Here is a 12,891-nt window from a genome sequence, read left to right on the forward strand (position 1 = left end):
AGCCCCGCTTAGTAAGCCGGGACCGTCCCTGCAACATGACTAACGCGTTCATGTCGTGTCCGGAAGGATTCAAGATTCAGGATTCCCTATTAATAGATTAGATATTATGGCACCTCTCCTCTCACAACAGAACAGATAACAGACGAATTCGAATTGTATTATCTTCCTCAACTCGCTGGCGCAGAATTGTGCCTCGTTCAAGACTTCACGCACCATACCGAGATAGATCATGCCTCAACGAAAACTGGACCATTACCTGCAGCGCCCACAACAACCCGGAATATCATCATCCGGCGTGTCATTTCTAGACCTCCCCGGAAAAGTTCGTCGCCGCATCTATCTTCTTGCTGAGCTCGTCCGCTTTTGCCCCATCAACTTCAATCAAGAAGGTCCCCGCGCCGACTACTATTGTAATGGCGGCAAAATTGCTATCGACTCTGCCTGCGTCTACAAATCGAGAAGATTTATGGGGAAACAGTACGTGCTAGATTGCATACCTGGCTGTCAGTGCTCTCCGTTGCCGTTCTCCCTCCTCTACGTATCGCGCTCCGTTTCGGAGGAGGTGATGCGCATTCTCTACTCCGAGAACACGTTTACCATCAGCCGAAGCGACTTGTGGGGTTTGAAACCTCTACGAAATCTAAGCACAAATGCCCTGTCGTGCCTCCGCTCTATAACGGTCCGCCTGAATAATTGCGAATGTGTCTACGGACCTAGTCTCCGTATGCAAGATTGTGAGGGCACAGAGTTTCCAGGCCTGCTCCCATGTCATCCGCTATGTCGAACCCTCGGAATCCACGATAAACCTCTACAAAAGCGAGCGAGGCAGCATGCAGCCATTTTAAGAGAATGGCAACAAGTGGTTGGCAGAATGGCTGCCCATTGCCGGCCAGGTGTGCTACGCCTGGATTTGGTTTGCGATACTGGGGATGTGTTGACAGCGAAAGTCCACTTGGAGTCACTTTCTAGCCTTCCGAAAGTCAGAGCTTGCTCCATTCGTCTGAGCCAGAGTCCGGGCTGGGAACTTTCCGCTCTCGCAAGACAAACTGCCACTCAGCTCCTTGTTGGCCAATCACAAGAAAAGGCACAGGACAACAAGCAAAGGCCGTACCAACTCCCACCGGAGATTTTGACAAGCATTCTCCATCACTCAGAGCTCGTTGCACCATATGACTTGGAGTGGCGATCTGACAAGGGATTGGTGCCTTTTGACTGCTGTAAGAAATGTACAGCAACGCTGGATTGTTGTGCGTGCTCATTTTATCATGGTGCCTACTCTTCTACGTGCACCTGCTGGAGGTTACCCCTGTCCATCTTCCTTGTTAGTCATCAAGTGTACGATATTGCCATGTCGATCTTCTACCAGCGAAATCCCTTTATCATCCTTCCCCAAGGTGGACGACTGGACGACTTGGGTTCTTGCAATATGGCTATGCCCGCGCTCACAAGCTTTCTTCAGAGGCTGCCGCCGCACGCTATACCACTCTTACGTTCTCTAGGCGTTGCATTTCCCCCATTTAAATCTCTCTTGGCCTCAGAGAGCCATCAGCTATTGGTCGATTGGAAGAATTCCCTCGTTTCCCTTTCCAGTCAATGTAATACCAAAGAACTTGCCTTGGATCTCTTCATGAGTGATTCAATGCCATTTCGTGGTAACGAAGCATATCAGAGAGCGTTGAGGCGGAATTACAAGCTCTTTACAAAGCCTCTAGAATGTCTTAGTGGCCTTTACGATCTATTCATCTATTTGGAATGGCCAGAAGGTTCCACTTCCCAGAGCATGGTGGAGTATTCTAATAAGCTTGAAAAAGAGATAATGGGCGCAGACTATAATTCGAAAGCTCGAGGCAAATTTATTCGACTTCCTCAATTGTGGTACGACGGTGAGTGCAGAGAAGGCCCTGTTTTCACAGCAAATGGCCGACAGATTTGGCCTAGGATTTATGAGAAAGCTGCTTTCGATACTTTTCGTACGCCGTCATATACGTATATCTAGACTCTAGAATAATGTTATTATGTTCCCTAGTATAGCACTTGCCTAATCAAGTGAAAGGTGGGACAGCATTATAACCGTTATCGAATATTATTAGGAGAACAATGTCGAAAATTATGGGATTCACATGATGTTCCTTTTAACGAAATCCCCCCTTTATTATCCCCCAAAATTGTAGATCATGCACGAGCATTTGAGGCTGCCCCCTCCGCTACCTGCCCTTCGATTAGAGCATATCCTTGTGCGAGTGAGTCGCTTGGCTTTTCCTCAGTTTGAGCTGTTGAATTGATTCCTCCCCAGGCTTTGCAGAGAACAAGTAGGCTAACCGATATCAACATAACCGCATAGATAATCCCAATTGACCTACTACCAGCAACTCCAAATTTGCTGGTCCGTGCGCTAACCGTCATGACTGTTGAGGGTGGTCGACGGATGTCATATAATGTGTTAATAATGGCGGGTAAGTATAAGTCGGTTTGTGTAAGAAGAGCTTCACACTGATTGATTGACTACGTCTTAATATTAGTAGTGGATGCTTTCACAAAATAAATTAAATAATATTACCGAATTTCCAGAACAGAGCGATAGAAGAGCTAACTGGTTTGCAACAAGCGATTGATCATTCGCTACTTCAGCGGCTTGCAAAGCGAAAACTCCGAACATCCCCAAGAACACGGGCAAGTAGTAATCCTTGATACCACCTTCCACCAGTTTTATACCACCTACCATCAGTTTTATCACCAATTTTAATGACCCTGCACGACGGACATTGGCTTCGCCGTTATGAGTGGGTGTCTGAGGAATGGCATTGTCCGGGCCGGTTTCAACGTCGGTTTTCCCCATTTGCAATTGGGCCACACTAGAGTAATTTGGTTCGTAAAAAGTGTATTTGTCGAGGAATTTAGCTGCGTGAGGTGTGATAGCGACGCGAAGTGGCCCTCGATAAATACGAGCAGCTTCTCGAACTCTCCGATGTCTTGCGAGCTGTCGGACACAGTCGAATATCCAAACTGAATGCAGTGATCGATTTACTCAAGCGTGGATCAATACATAAATGTTTATAATCATACCAGCGTCCTTGTCAACAGGAAACAAGAAGGAGAAGCAAAAGCAAGAGCAAAAAGCGCAGCGGTGGTGGGAGGCCCTTTGAGGGATTTAACAACATTGATTCCATGCAGAATGCCTAAAAGAGGCTGCCCATCTCCTGTAAGAAATCTTGGGACTGGCCAGTTCGGTTAGGATTGCCATATTCGACGACGCCCACATATTCCTTCAGCTGCCACTACGATTGCACCTTGCTTAACTGAAAGAACATTAAAAAGGCCCTTATTTTTAAGTTTTATATTATAAAACCACTAGCAAATAAAATGAAATAAAACTTTGATCTACTTAGAAGATAATTGCTTTGGTTTATAAAGGACATATATTTTAATAAATTATAGACTAAAAAATATATATTTGAGAGAATATTAAAATTAATAATAGATATAGAATTCTGGTAATAGCTAAATAGATTACTAATTTGGTAAAAGGAAATATAGTAATAGTTATATATTAGCTATATTATTTAGCTATAAAAGAAGCTTAATAAGCTCCGAAATTCTTTCTTATATTTCAAGAATACTAATAAGAATATAACTTAGATTAATATTCTAAAAGTAAGTTTTTTTTTAATATATTTAAATATTTTATTAACTTTTAAAGAAATATTATAATTCCCTTATATTTAAGGCATTTATTTTATTATTATTTTTAATATAATACTTATAATTATTTAAGACTTGACTTTTAAAGTTTAGGATCTTTATAAAGCTTATATAATTATTATAAGTTCTTTTTATATTTCTCTTTATACTAATACTTCTATAATATATTTTAAATATTATTTCTTATTTATTACTTTATTTATCTATTATTATTATAGCTTTTATCTTATTTTTAGCTTTTTAAATCCGACTTAAAAAAACTTTTTATTTTAAAAAAAGAATTATTCTATTTCTTTTATTTTTTTTACTAATTTATATCTATAAGTTAGGCTTCTATATTTTACTAGTTTTCTGGCTAGATATTTTTTTCTTGGTTTTAATTTTCTAGGCCAAGCTTAGAAAATTAAATAAACTATTTCTTAAACTATTTTTTTTTATTTATATTAATATTATAAGAATTATATTTCTAGGAAAATTATTAAGGATTCCTAGTTTTAATAATTATAATATTCTAGACTATTAATAATTATTTATTTTTTTACTAAAAAGATTTTATTTTTGCCTTAAAAATATATAAGATTTTGAAATTATATTATAAAAGAATTAGAAACTATTTTATTTACTATTTAGTAAATTTTTATACTATTATAAAATATTTTAGGGTTTTATAATTTATTTAAATCTCGAATTAGTAAATATTTTTTAGCTTTATATTTTTTTTAAAAAAATAATAAATAATTATAAGTATTTCCTTATTATAGATCTTATAATTATATTTTATTAAAAAAAGTTTTTAAGAAAAATATATAGAAGTATAGAATACTTTCTTTATTAATTTATATAAGAATATTATTTATATTCTATTTAGAGAAATCTAGTTCGAAAATTATTTTCCGGTTATAATTAAATTATATTAGTATTAGAACTAAAATAAATATCTTTTTAAGCTTTTGAAAAGTAGTTTCTATTTTATTTATTTATAAGAATATTCGGTTTTTATATATAAGATTAAATAGTAATTAAATACTTTCTGAAAATTCTCGAATAAAGTATTAATAGAAATTAGTAAATTCTAGGAAACTTTATATATATTTTACTAATTTCGTGACTTCCTAATTTAAAATAGCTATAATTTTTACTAGATTTATATAAATGCCTTTTCTGGCCTTTATAATAAATCTCAAATATTTTATTAATTTAATCTCAAATTTATACTTATTAATATCTAATTATAGATCTATTTTTTAAAGTTATTAGAGAATTTTTTATATATATTTATAATACTTTTTCTTTAATTTTAATAAATAAATTATAATATTATTTATATAAGTAAAATAGAACTTATTTAGAAAATTCTTAAGAATTTAATTAATATATTTCTGAAATATATTTGAGGCATTTATTAAATTAAAAGAAATTACTAACTATTTATAAAGTCTATATTTTATATAGAAGACTATTTTTTTTACTAATATAAATCTTATAAAAGATTATTATAATATTAAGCTTTTGACACAGGCAAAAAATGCGCTCTCTGAGGAGCATAAATTGGGTGCTCCTGGGAGCTTATATAGGGGCGAAACATGCCCAGGAGCTAAGCCCCTGAACACGTGATATCGGCACGCACCAAGGGGGGGGTCCTGTGCTACAACACACCCCCCAGGCCTTGAGGAGCTTTCAATAGCTACCATGGCCTGAAGGTAGGCTGCCAGAAGTAAAGTAAATACAAAAAGAGATAGCTGAAGAGCTAGTCTTGCCCAACTGGCAGATAATCTAAAAAGGAGAGCCCCGTTCCCTTAATTTCCTTGCTTTGCTCTGGCTAGTTTTTCGTACTTAGCCAAGAGCTCTGGCATTCTCAGGGGCTCTCCCATTCCCACCACCACTCTCTCCCACCACTACTCTCTCTCCCTTCTTCTCTTTCCCCTTCTCTTTGTCTTATCCAACTTATAATGCCCACAAACTATATTCCCCATAATTCTGACTTGCGGTAGCTAACTCGTGAGATCTCATGTTCAGACCTACTTTAACGTGAATTCCACGCTAGCAAATCCCTTGCTAAGCTCGTGCCCAAGTTGCAATTTGGACTTGTCTGGCGAGGACAAATATTGCTTATACTTTAATATCACAAGCTGCACTGCTATCTCGTCGACTACTATATACTAGCCAGCCGTACGTAGTATGCAGATCCAAAAGCTCCCTATAAGCTAACGAGCCGAGTATCCGTTAACGCTTTAACCATGGGTCGTCAGGGTATATATGGAGGGCTCGTCGTAAGAGAGGTATGCCGGCTCGTACCGGGCTTTCGTGCTCTTTGAATCGAGCGAGAGGTTCGTATGCTTACGCTCGTACGTAAGGCTTTCGTGCGCTCGTCGAATTAAGCAGTGAGGGAGGAGCTAGCTCTTTGATCGTGAGCTGCTTGTAGAGTGTGCCAGGGAGCCTGCAAAGGCACTCCTGACGAGGTGAGGTGTGTCAGGAAGCCTGCGAAGGCATCCCCGACAGAGTGAGGTGTGGAAGGAGAACCAGCGAAGGCCTCCCACCATATGGCCTGTGCTCGAGCGCAGGGCTTTTTCGTAAGCTCGTCGAATCGTGAGCTTCGATAATTAATCGTACGCTTCCTTATTCAGGTAGCGGAGAGAGACACTTGCCAATTGCGCAGTAGAAGTTATCCCCAAGGGATATCGCAGGCCGGGCTCATAACTAACGCGGGCAAAAAATACGCTCTCTGAGGAGCATAAATTAGGTGCTCCTGGGAGCTTATATAGGGGTGAAACATGCCCAGGAGCTAAGCCCCTGAATACGTGATATCGGCACGCACAGGGCGCACTAAGGGGGGGGGGGGGGGGGGTCCTATATTATAACAGCTTTATAAGCTATTTTATTTTTTTACTATTTTATAAGCTTATTTAGGTTTTAGTAATTTATATAAAACTATAATTCTTTATTGAATTTTTATATAAAAAGAATAAAAATAATAGTAAAAAAGTAATTTATTTGAATAAATTTCTTATTTAGTAGTTTTATAAGCGTTTTATATAATATTAGAAGCTTATTTCGAAATATATTATATAATAGACTATTAAAATAAAGCTTAATTATTATATTTTTTTAGGAAAGCTCTAGCTTCTTTAAAACTTTAAAAATTATATTCTTACTTAAAAGTAAACTATAGAATATATAGCCCCTGATTTTTAATACTTTTATTTAGGAGTAAGTACCTTTATTTTAACTAAACTAATTAAATAACTAACTAACTAATTAACTAAATAACTAACTAATTATTTCAAATTAAAAACTGAAATAAATCCTCTAATAGCTTCCTTTATATCTTAAATTACTAGTATAGTAGAAAACTAATTCTAATTCTGGCTTCTATTTTCTTTTTATTATTTTCTATTATAATACTCATAATCTAAATATTACAAGTTATTTCAGATTAATAGATTCCAGAATATTACTATTTATACTTTAGGTAAATAGGCCAGAAAAAGAAATATTTACTATTTTCTTCTTATATAAGCTCTCTTTTAGTCTTTCTTTTAATTTCCCTTATAGCTATATATCTTATTATACTATTCTCTCTTTTTAATAATCTCTAATCTTTAGCTTATAGTATTCTAATTATTTTTTCTTCTATAAATCTATTTAATATTATATTTTAAATCTATACTAGTATATTATATACTAAAAGAAGTTCAAATATAAGAATAAGGAAAATATAATAATTAGTAATAAACTTCATTTTTATAAAATTAATCTTTTTATTAAGGACTTTAATTTAAGTAATAAAGTTTTCTAAATTAGTACTACTTTTTATTAAATTAAGTTATAGAAAAAATAGCTAGTTTTCTATAAGAGATATCTATTATTCTATTTAGCCTTTATTAGCTTAATTTTAATAAATTTAAAAAGTATTAAAATAAGGATATTTATAATATTAATATATTTCTCTTTTATTGCTATAAAAATACTAGTAAAAAAAGAAGTCTAGTAAATTATTTATAGCTTCTTTTACTATAGCTTTATTCTCGTATTAATAATTCAAGTATTATAGTTTTTCTTATTTAGAGACTTAATCTAATTCTTATTTAAAGATATAATATTATAGGTTATTATAATTTAATTAAAGATTTATTAATTAGTAAAAGTTTAATTTTAAATAAAAGATATATAGAAATACTATTTAGAAATATAAAACTGGATCTTATAATCTATTAAAATAAAGCTTAATTATTATATTTCTATTTAAAAGTAAATTATAGAATATATAGCCCCTGATTTTTAATATAGGCCTTATAATATAACGAATTCTTTTTTATTAATTTCTTTTAATTTCTTAGCTTTAAATAAATAGTAACTTCTTTGCTTTAATTAAACAAAATACTTTTTAGAAGCTTTTATATTATTCCGGAAGCTATAATATATATAGGGTTATATATAATTTAAAGATATATAATAAACCTCGAATATTACTCGTATTAATTAAAGAAATTAATAGCTCTTTAATATTATAATTATATTACTATTTCTATTATAGGCTTTAAACTTATTAATTATTAAATATATATATATATATTAGAAGCTTTTATTTAAAAGAGGCTTTCCTGAATTTTATAAAAGAGATAGAAATTAGTTCTATATTAAATTTAATATTATAGTTTTATAATTCACTAATTTATTCTATTATTTTATTATTTACTAGTAAATATTTTATAAGCCAATTTTTTTATTTTTGAATGAAATAATTTAATAAATAATTATATTTTAAAATTTATAAAATATATAACTTTTTATTAAATTTATTTTTATAAAAAAAGTTAATTAAATTAATTCTATTATAAATAATAATAAAGGCTTATCTAATACTTTTAATAAAGTTCTTTAAAAGATTTCGAAAGCTAGTAATAATAATGAAAATAATTCCGGTAATAATTAAAATACTAAGATAAATATTTAGATTATTATTATTTAAACTATAAAATAAAACTTATATATTAAAATTAAAGTATTTTAATAAAAGGAAGAATTAGTAAATATAATTAATTAATATATTTTATAGTTAAAGTAATATTAAAATATTTTTCGAAATATTTTATAATTTATTATATTTTATAGAAACTTTATTTATAAGTTTTTTTTTAGTAATTTTTTTTTAGAGAATTCTCTAAAATAAAACTAGAATCTATTTTCTTTTCTAATATAATAAATCTTAAAAATAATCTTAATACTATTTATTAAAAAGTATTATATAATATTCTAAAAATATATTTAAATTAAGAAAAACTTTTTAAAATCCGGATATTTAATTTATATTATAGAAAGTTCTTTAAGAAATAAAAAGTATTTGTATTTTCCTTTAAAAAAATATAGTTTTTAGAATCTAATATTAAACTTATAATAAATATTTTTCTAAAATTAACTTTATTATAAATATTCTTAAAAACAAACTTAATAATATTAAAAAAAAACTATAATAAAATAAAGCCTATTATTATATAAAGTTTATTAAAAGTAATTTAAAGTCTATTTAGCTAATATATTTCAAGTATTTTAAATTTATTAATAAGATATTTTTAAGAATTCTAATTTAGTAAATTCTAATTTATAAGGCTATTAAAAAAGGAAAAACAAGTTTCGAGAATTATATAAGAAATCTTTAAATAATACTTTAATTTCTTCTAGGTCTTATTAAAATACTAGTTCTATTTTAGATATAATTTATTAGACTTATAATTATAAAAAATACTTTTTAGAAAATATAAAATATTTTAAATATAATAAATAGGCTTAATAAAATTCTAATAAAACTAAAACTATAAAAGAATTAAGAGATTTATAAAAATAGATTAATATTATTATTATAAAAAAGTATTTTAGAAAAAGCTTTTCTAAAAAATAAGAAAAAGAAAAAACCGAATATTAAATATTAATAATTTTAATTATAATAAAAAAAATTTTAAGAACTAATTTTATAAATATAAGAATATTAGCTTCTATAGCCTTATTTTTAATATAGTATTTTATAAAATAACTCTTATATAATATATAAACTATATTCAGAAATAAGAAATATATATATTTATATAGCTTAATAATATTAAAAGAATTTAATAAGAAACTTAATTTATATCTTAAGTTAATATTTCAAGTTTTATTTTTAATTAAAAGTAAATATAACTATTTTAGATAATAGGCTTTATATATATATATATAATACTTATTAGATTTCTATTTTATTATATAGTTCTAGTAATACTAAATAGAAGGTTTTAATATATTAAATTAATACTTTCTAGAAAAAAACTTTAGAAATACTTATATATTTCCGGAATAATAAATACGAAAAATTTTCAGAGATTTTTAATTCTAATAAAGCTTTAAAACTTCCTAATTTTAGTAATATAAATAATATAGTCTTATATAAATCCTTATAAAATCTATTAAAAATCTAATTAGAAATATTATATTTATATTTATAAAATATATTTTATAAATATTAAATAAGGCTTAATAAAAGCTTTATATCTTTATATTAATTATTATAAATTTAATTAAGCTATAATATTATATAGTAACTATAGGCTAGTTATAAATACTTGGCTTATATAATTATATTTATTATATTTAGCTTTAGTTACTTATATTATATCTCTTTTTCTTTTATATTTAATATAATAAGTAATAGTAATGCCTTTTAATTTAATTTTTTAATTAAGTATTCTTTTAATAAATAAATCGATTTTTAGTTATTATTATTTATATAATAATTATTATTATTTGAATTAGAGTTCTTACCTATTATAATAATACTATTCTTTTAATATTTCCGTATTATATAAATAATTATTAAATCGAAATATAGCTTATATAAATATTATAATAGCCTTTTCTATCTCTTTTACTTTTTCTAATATTGTTTTATTAGATAAGCTTTATTAGTAAATCTCAGACTTAATCTGAAATACTTTTAATAGTTATTAATTAGTAATACTATTAATTTCTTTTCTGGCTTCTATAGAGCCTGTTTTAATAACTCTTTTGCCTTTTAAAGAGCTTTTATTACTCTATTCTCCTATAATTGAATCTTCTACTAATAAATTAAACTCCTGCCTTAACTGCTTTTCTATTAATAAGTTTTCTTCTATTTAAATTAATATTTCTATATAGCCTATTATAGAAGGGAAACTATAATAAGACAAAAACCTATATAAAGTATATTAGAGTATAAAATATAACTTAATAGTAAAATAATAAAATTAAAAGTATAAATAGTAAAGTATAAATAATATATAATATATAAAAGCTTAATTAATTAAATACTAAGAAGTAATTATTCTCTAGAACTATAGAAAAACCAGCTTTCTTATATAATTTCTATAAGTTATATATAAAAGGCTATTGCTTTTACTATATAACTAAAACCATAAAACTACTAAAATAATATAATTTTTAAAAAGTATAGTCTATTATACTATATTCAATTCCCTAAATACTAAAACTAATAGAAAAATCCTATTTAGAGTCCGAAATAATAAAATAATTAGAATTCTTCTCTATTAGCTAATCTAATTTCTTTTTAATATATCTAAAATAAAACTTATTACTTTTAAATAGTCTTATTTTATACTTCCAAACTTACTTAAAAGCAATTCAAATTTACTTAGCTATATTTTTATACTAAATCCGATATAGCTCTCTATATTAATTAGTATCTGCCTTTAATTATTACTTAATTTCTGCCTTTATTACTAGATATTAAGAAGGCTTATTATAGTAAACTATATTATAAATTATACTAATATATTTCAAATAAATAGCTTTTTTAAATTTTATATTATTTGTAGTATTTTTAAATTAACTTTTAATAGAAGAAGAAAGCTCTAGATAAGAGGCTTTAATAATCTTATAAAAGACTTCATTTTTATATATTCTATTTTTAATAGTAACTAGATTTATTAGAATTATAATAAAAGGTCTATTAAATAGTAAATTATTATTAAGCTATTTTTTGGTTTCTATATTATTCGAGAATTATTATTTACCTATAATTTCAGACTTGTAAATTATCTAGCTAAAAGGCATTTATTTATTTAGTTAAATAGATTATATTTGAAGTCTTTTTTTCTATTACCTTTAATAAATATTTACTTATTTCTTTTATTACTTCCGGCTTAAAATTATTAGAAATAAAGAAATAATTAATATCTTTAAAAAACTTCTTACTAAAGATAATAGCCTTTTTATAGTTTATAAGAAAAATATAGCTAATATTCTAATACTTTTTACTAAAATAGAATTTGTTATTTAAAGCTTTAATAATAGCTAGATCTTTAGTATTACCTTTATATTAATTATAATTAATATTTCCAGAAGTATAATATTAGGCTAGCTAAAAATAAGTAATTAGATAAATAGAATACTTATTTAATACCTTATAAAATCTGAGCTATATTAATAGATTTATTATTTATTAGTTTACTAGAAATATATAATACTATTATATATTTATAAAATACTATTTATATTAAAGTTAGTAAAGTTATTATTTAGAAGTAAGAATTATAGTATTATAGTATTAATATATAATTCCTAAATCTGCTAAGCCTAATAGGAACTAGCTACTAGTTAAGTCACCTATATAATATAAGGTTATATAATTATTACTTATTATTTATATCTTATTATCTCTAGTTACTTTTATATTATATAACTATATTATATAACTATTAAGAACTATAGTTATACTAATACTAAAACCTTTCTAAAAAAACGCGAAAAACAGAAAAATAGTACTTTTCTCTAATTATATATAAATTCTCTAATTTGGTCTAGTATTAGATCTCCCAAATACTTTACATATCTATATTACTTTTTAAGGTTTTAGTTATATATTAAAGGCTATAGCCTTTTGCACGTAACTTCCTCTCTTATAATATTCTCTTATCCCATATATTTATATTCCCTAATTCGGTCTAGTACTAGATACTTAGATACTAGATACTAAAGAAATCTCTATATATATTCTTCTATCCTATATATCTATTTCCTGCTCTATTTATATTTGACTTATTTCTTTATATCTAACTATATAGTATTTATATTAATAAGGTACTTAAGGGTATTTAATAGCTTTAATTTTATTATAAAGTCGGTAGAATTCGATTCTCTTTTAATTTACTTGACTTCTATAATCTC

The 12,891-nt window shown here is 27.5% G+C and overlaps 1 protein-coding gene across 1 annotated transcript; it reads left to right on the forward strand.

Annotated features, from left to right (window-relative positions):
- Positions 1-466: 466 nt before the first annotated feature.
- On the forward strand, positions 467-1,996 carry K444DRAFT_534966 (uncharacterized protein; the record flags this gene model as incomplete). The annotated part of the gene is made up of 1 exon (XM_024875246.1): positions 467-1,996. The coding sequence occupies one exon, from the start codon at positions 467-469 to the stop codon at positions 1,994-1,996; it is 1,530 nt and encodes a 509-aa protein (XP_024734207.1).
- Positions 1,997-12,891: the final 10,895 nt, after the last annotated feature.

The sequence above is a fragment of the Hyaloscypha bicolor genome (assembly GCF_002865645.1).
Source record: "Hyaloscypha bicolor E unplaced genomic scaffold K444scaffold_117, whole genome shotgun sequence".
Classification (NCBI taxonomy): Eukaryota; Fungi; Ascomycota; class Leotiomycetes; order Helotiales; family Hyaloscyphaceae; genus Hyaloscypha; species Hyaloscypha bicolor.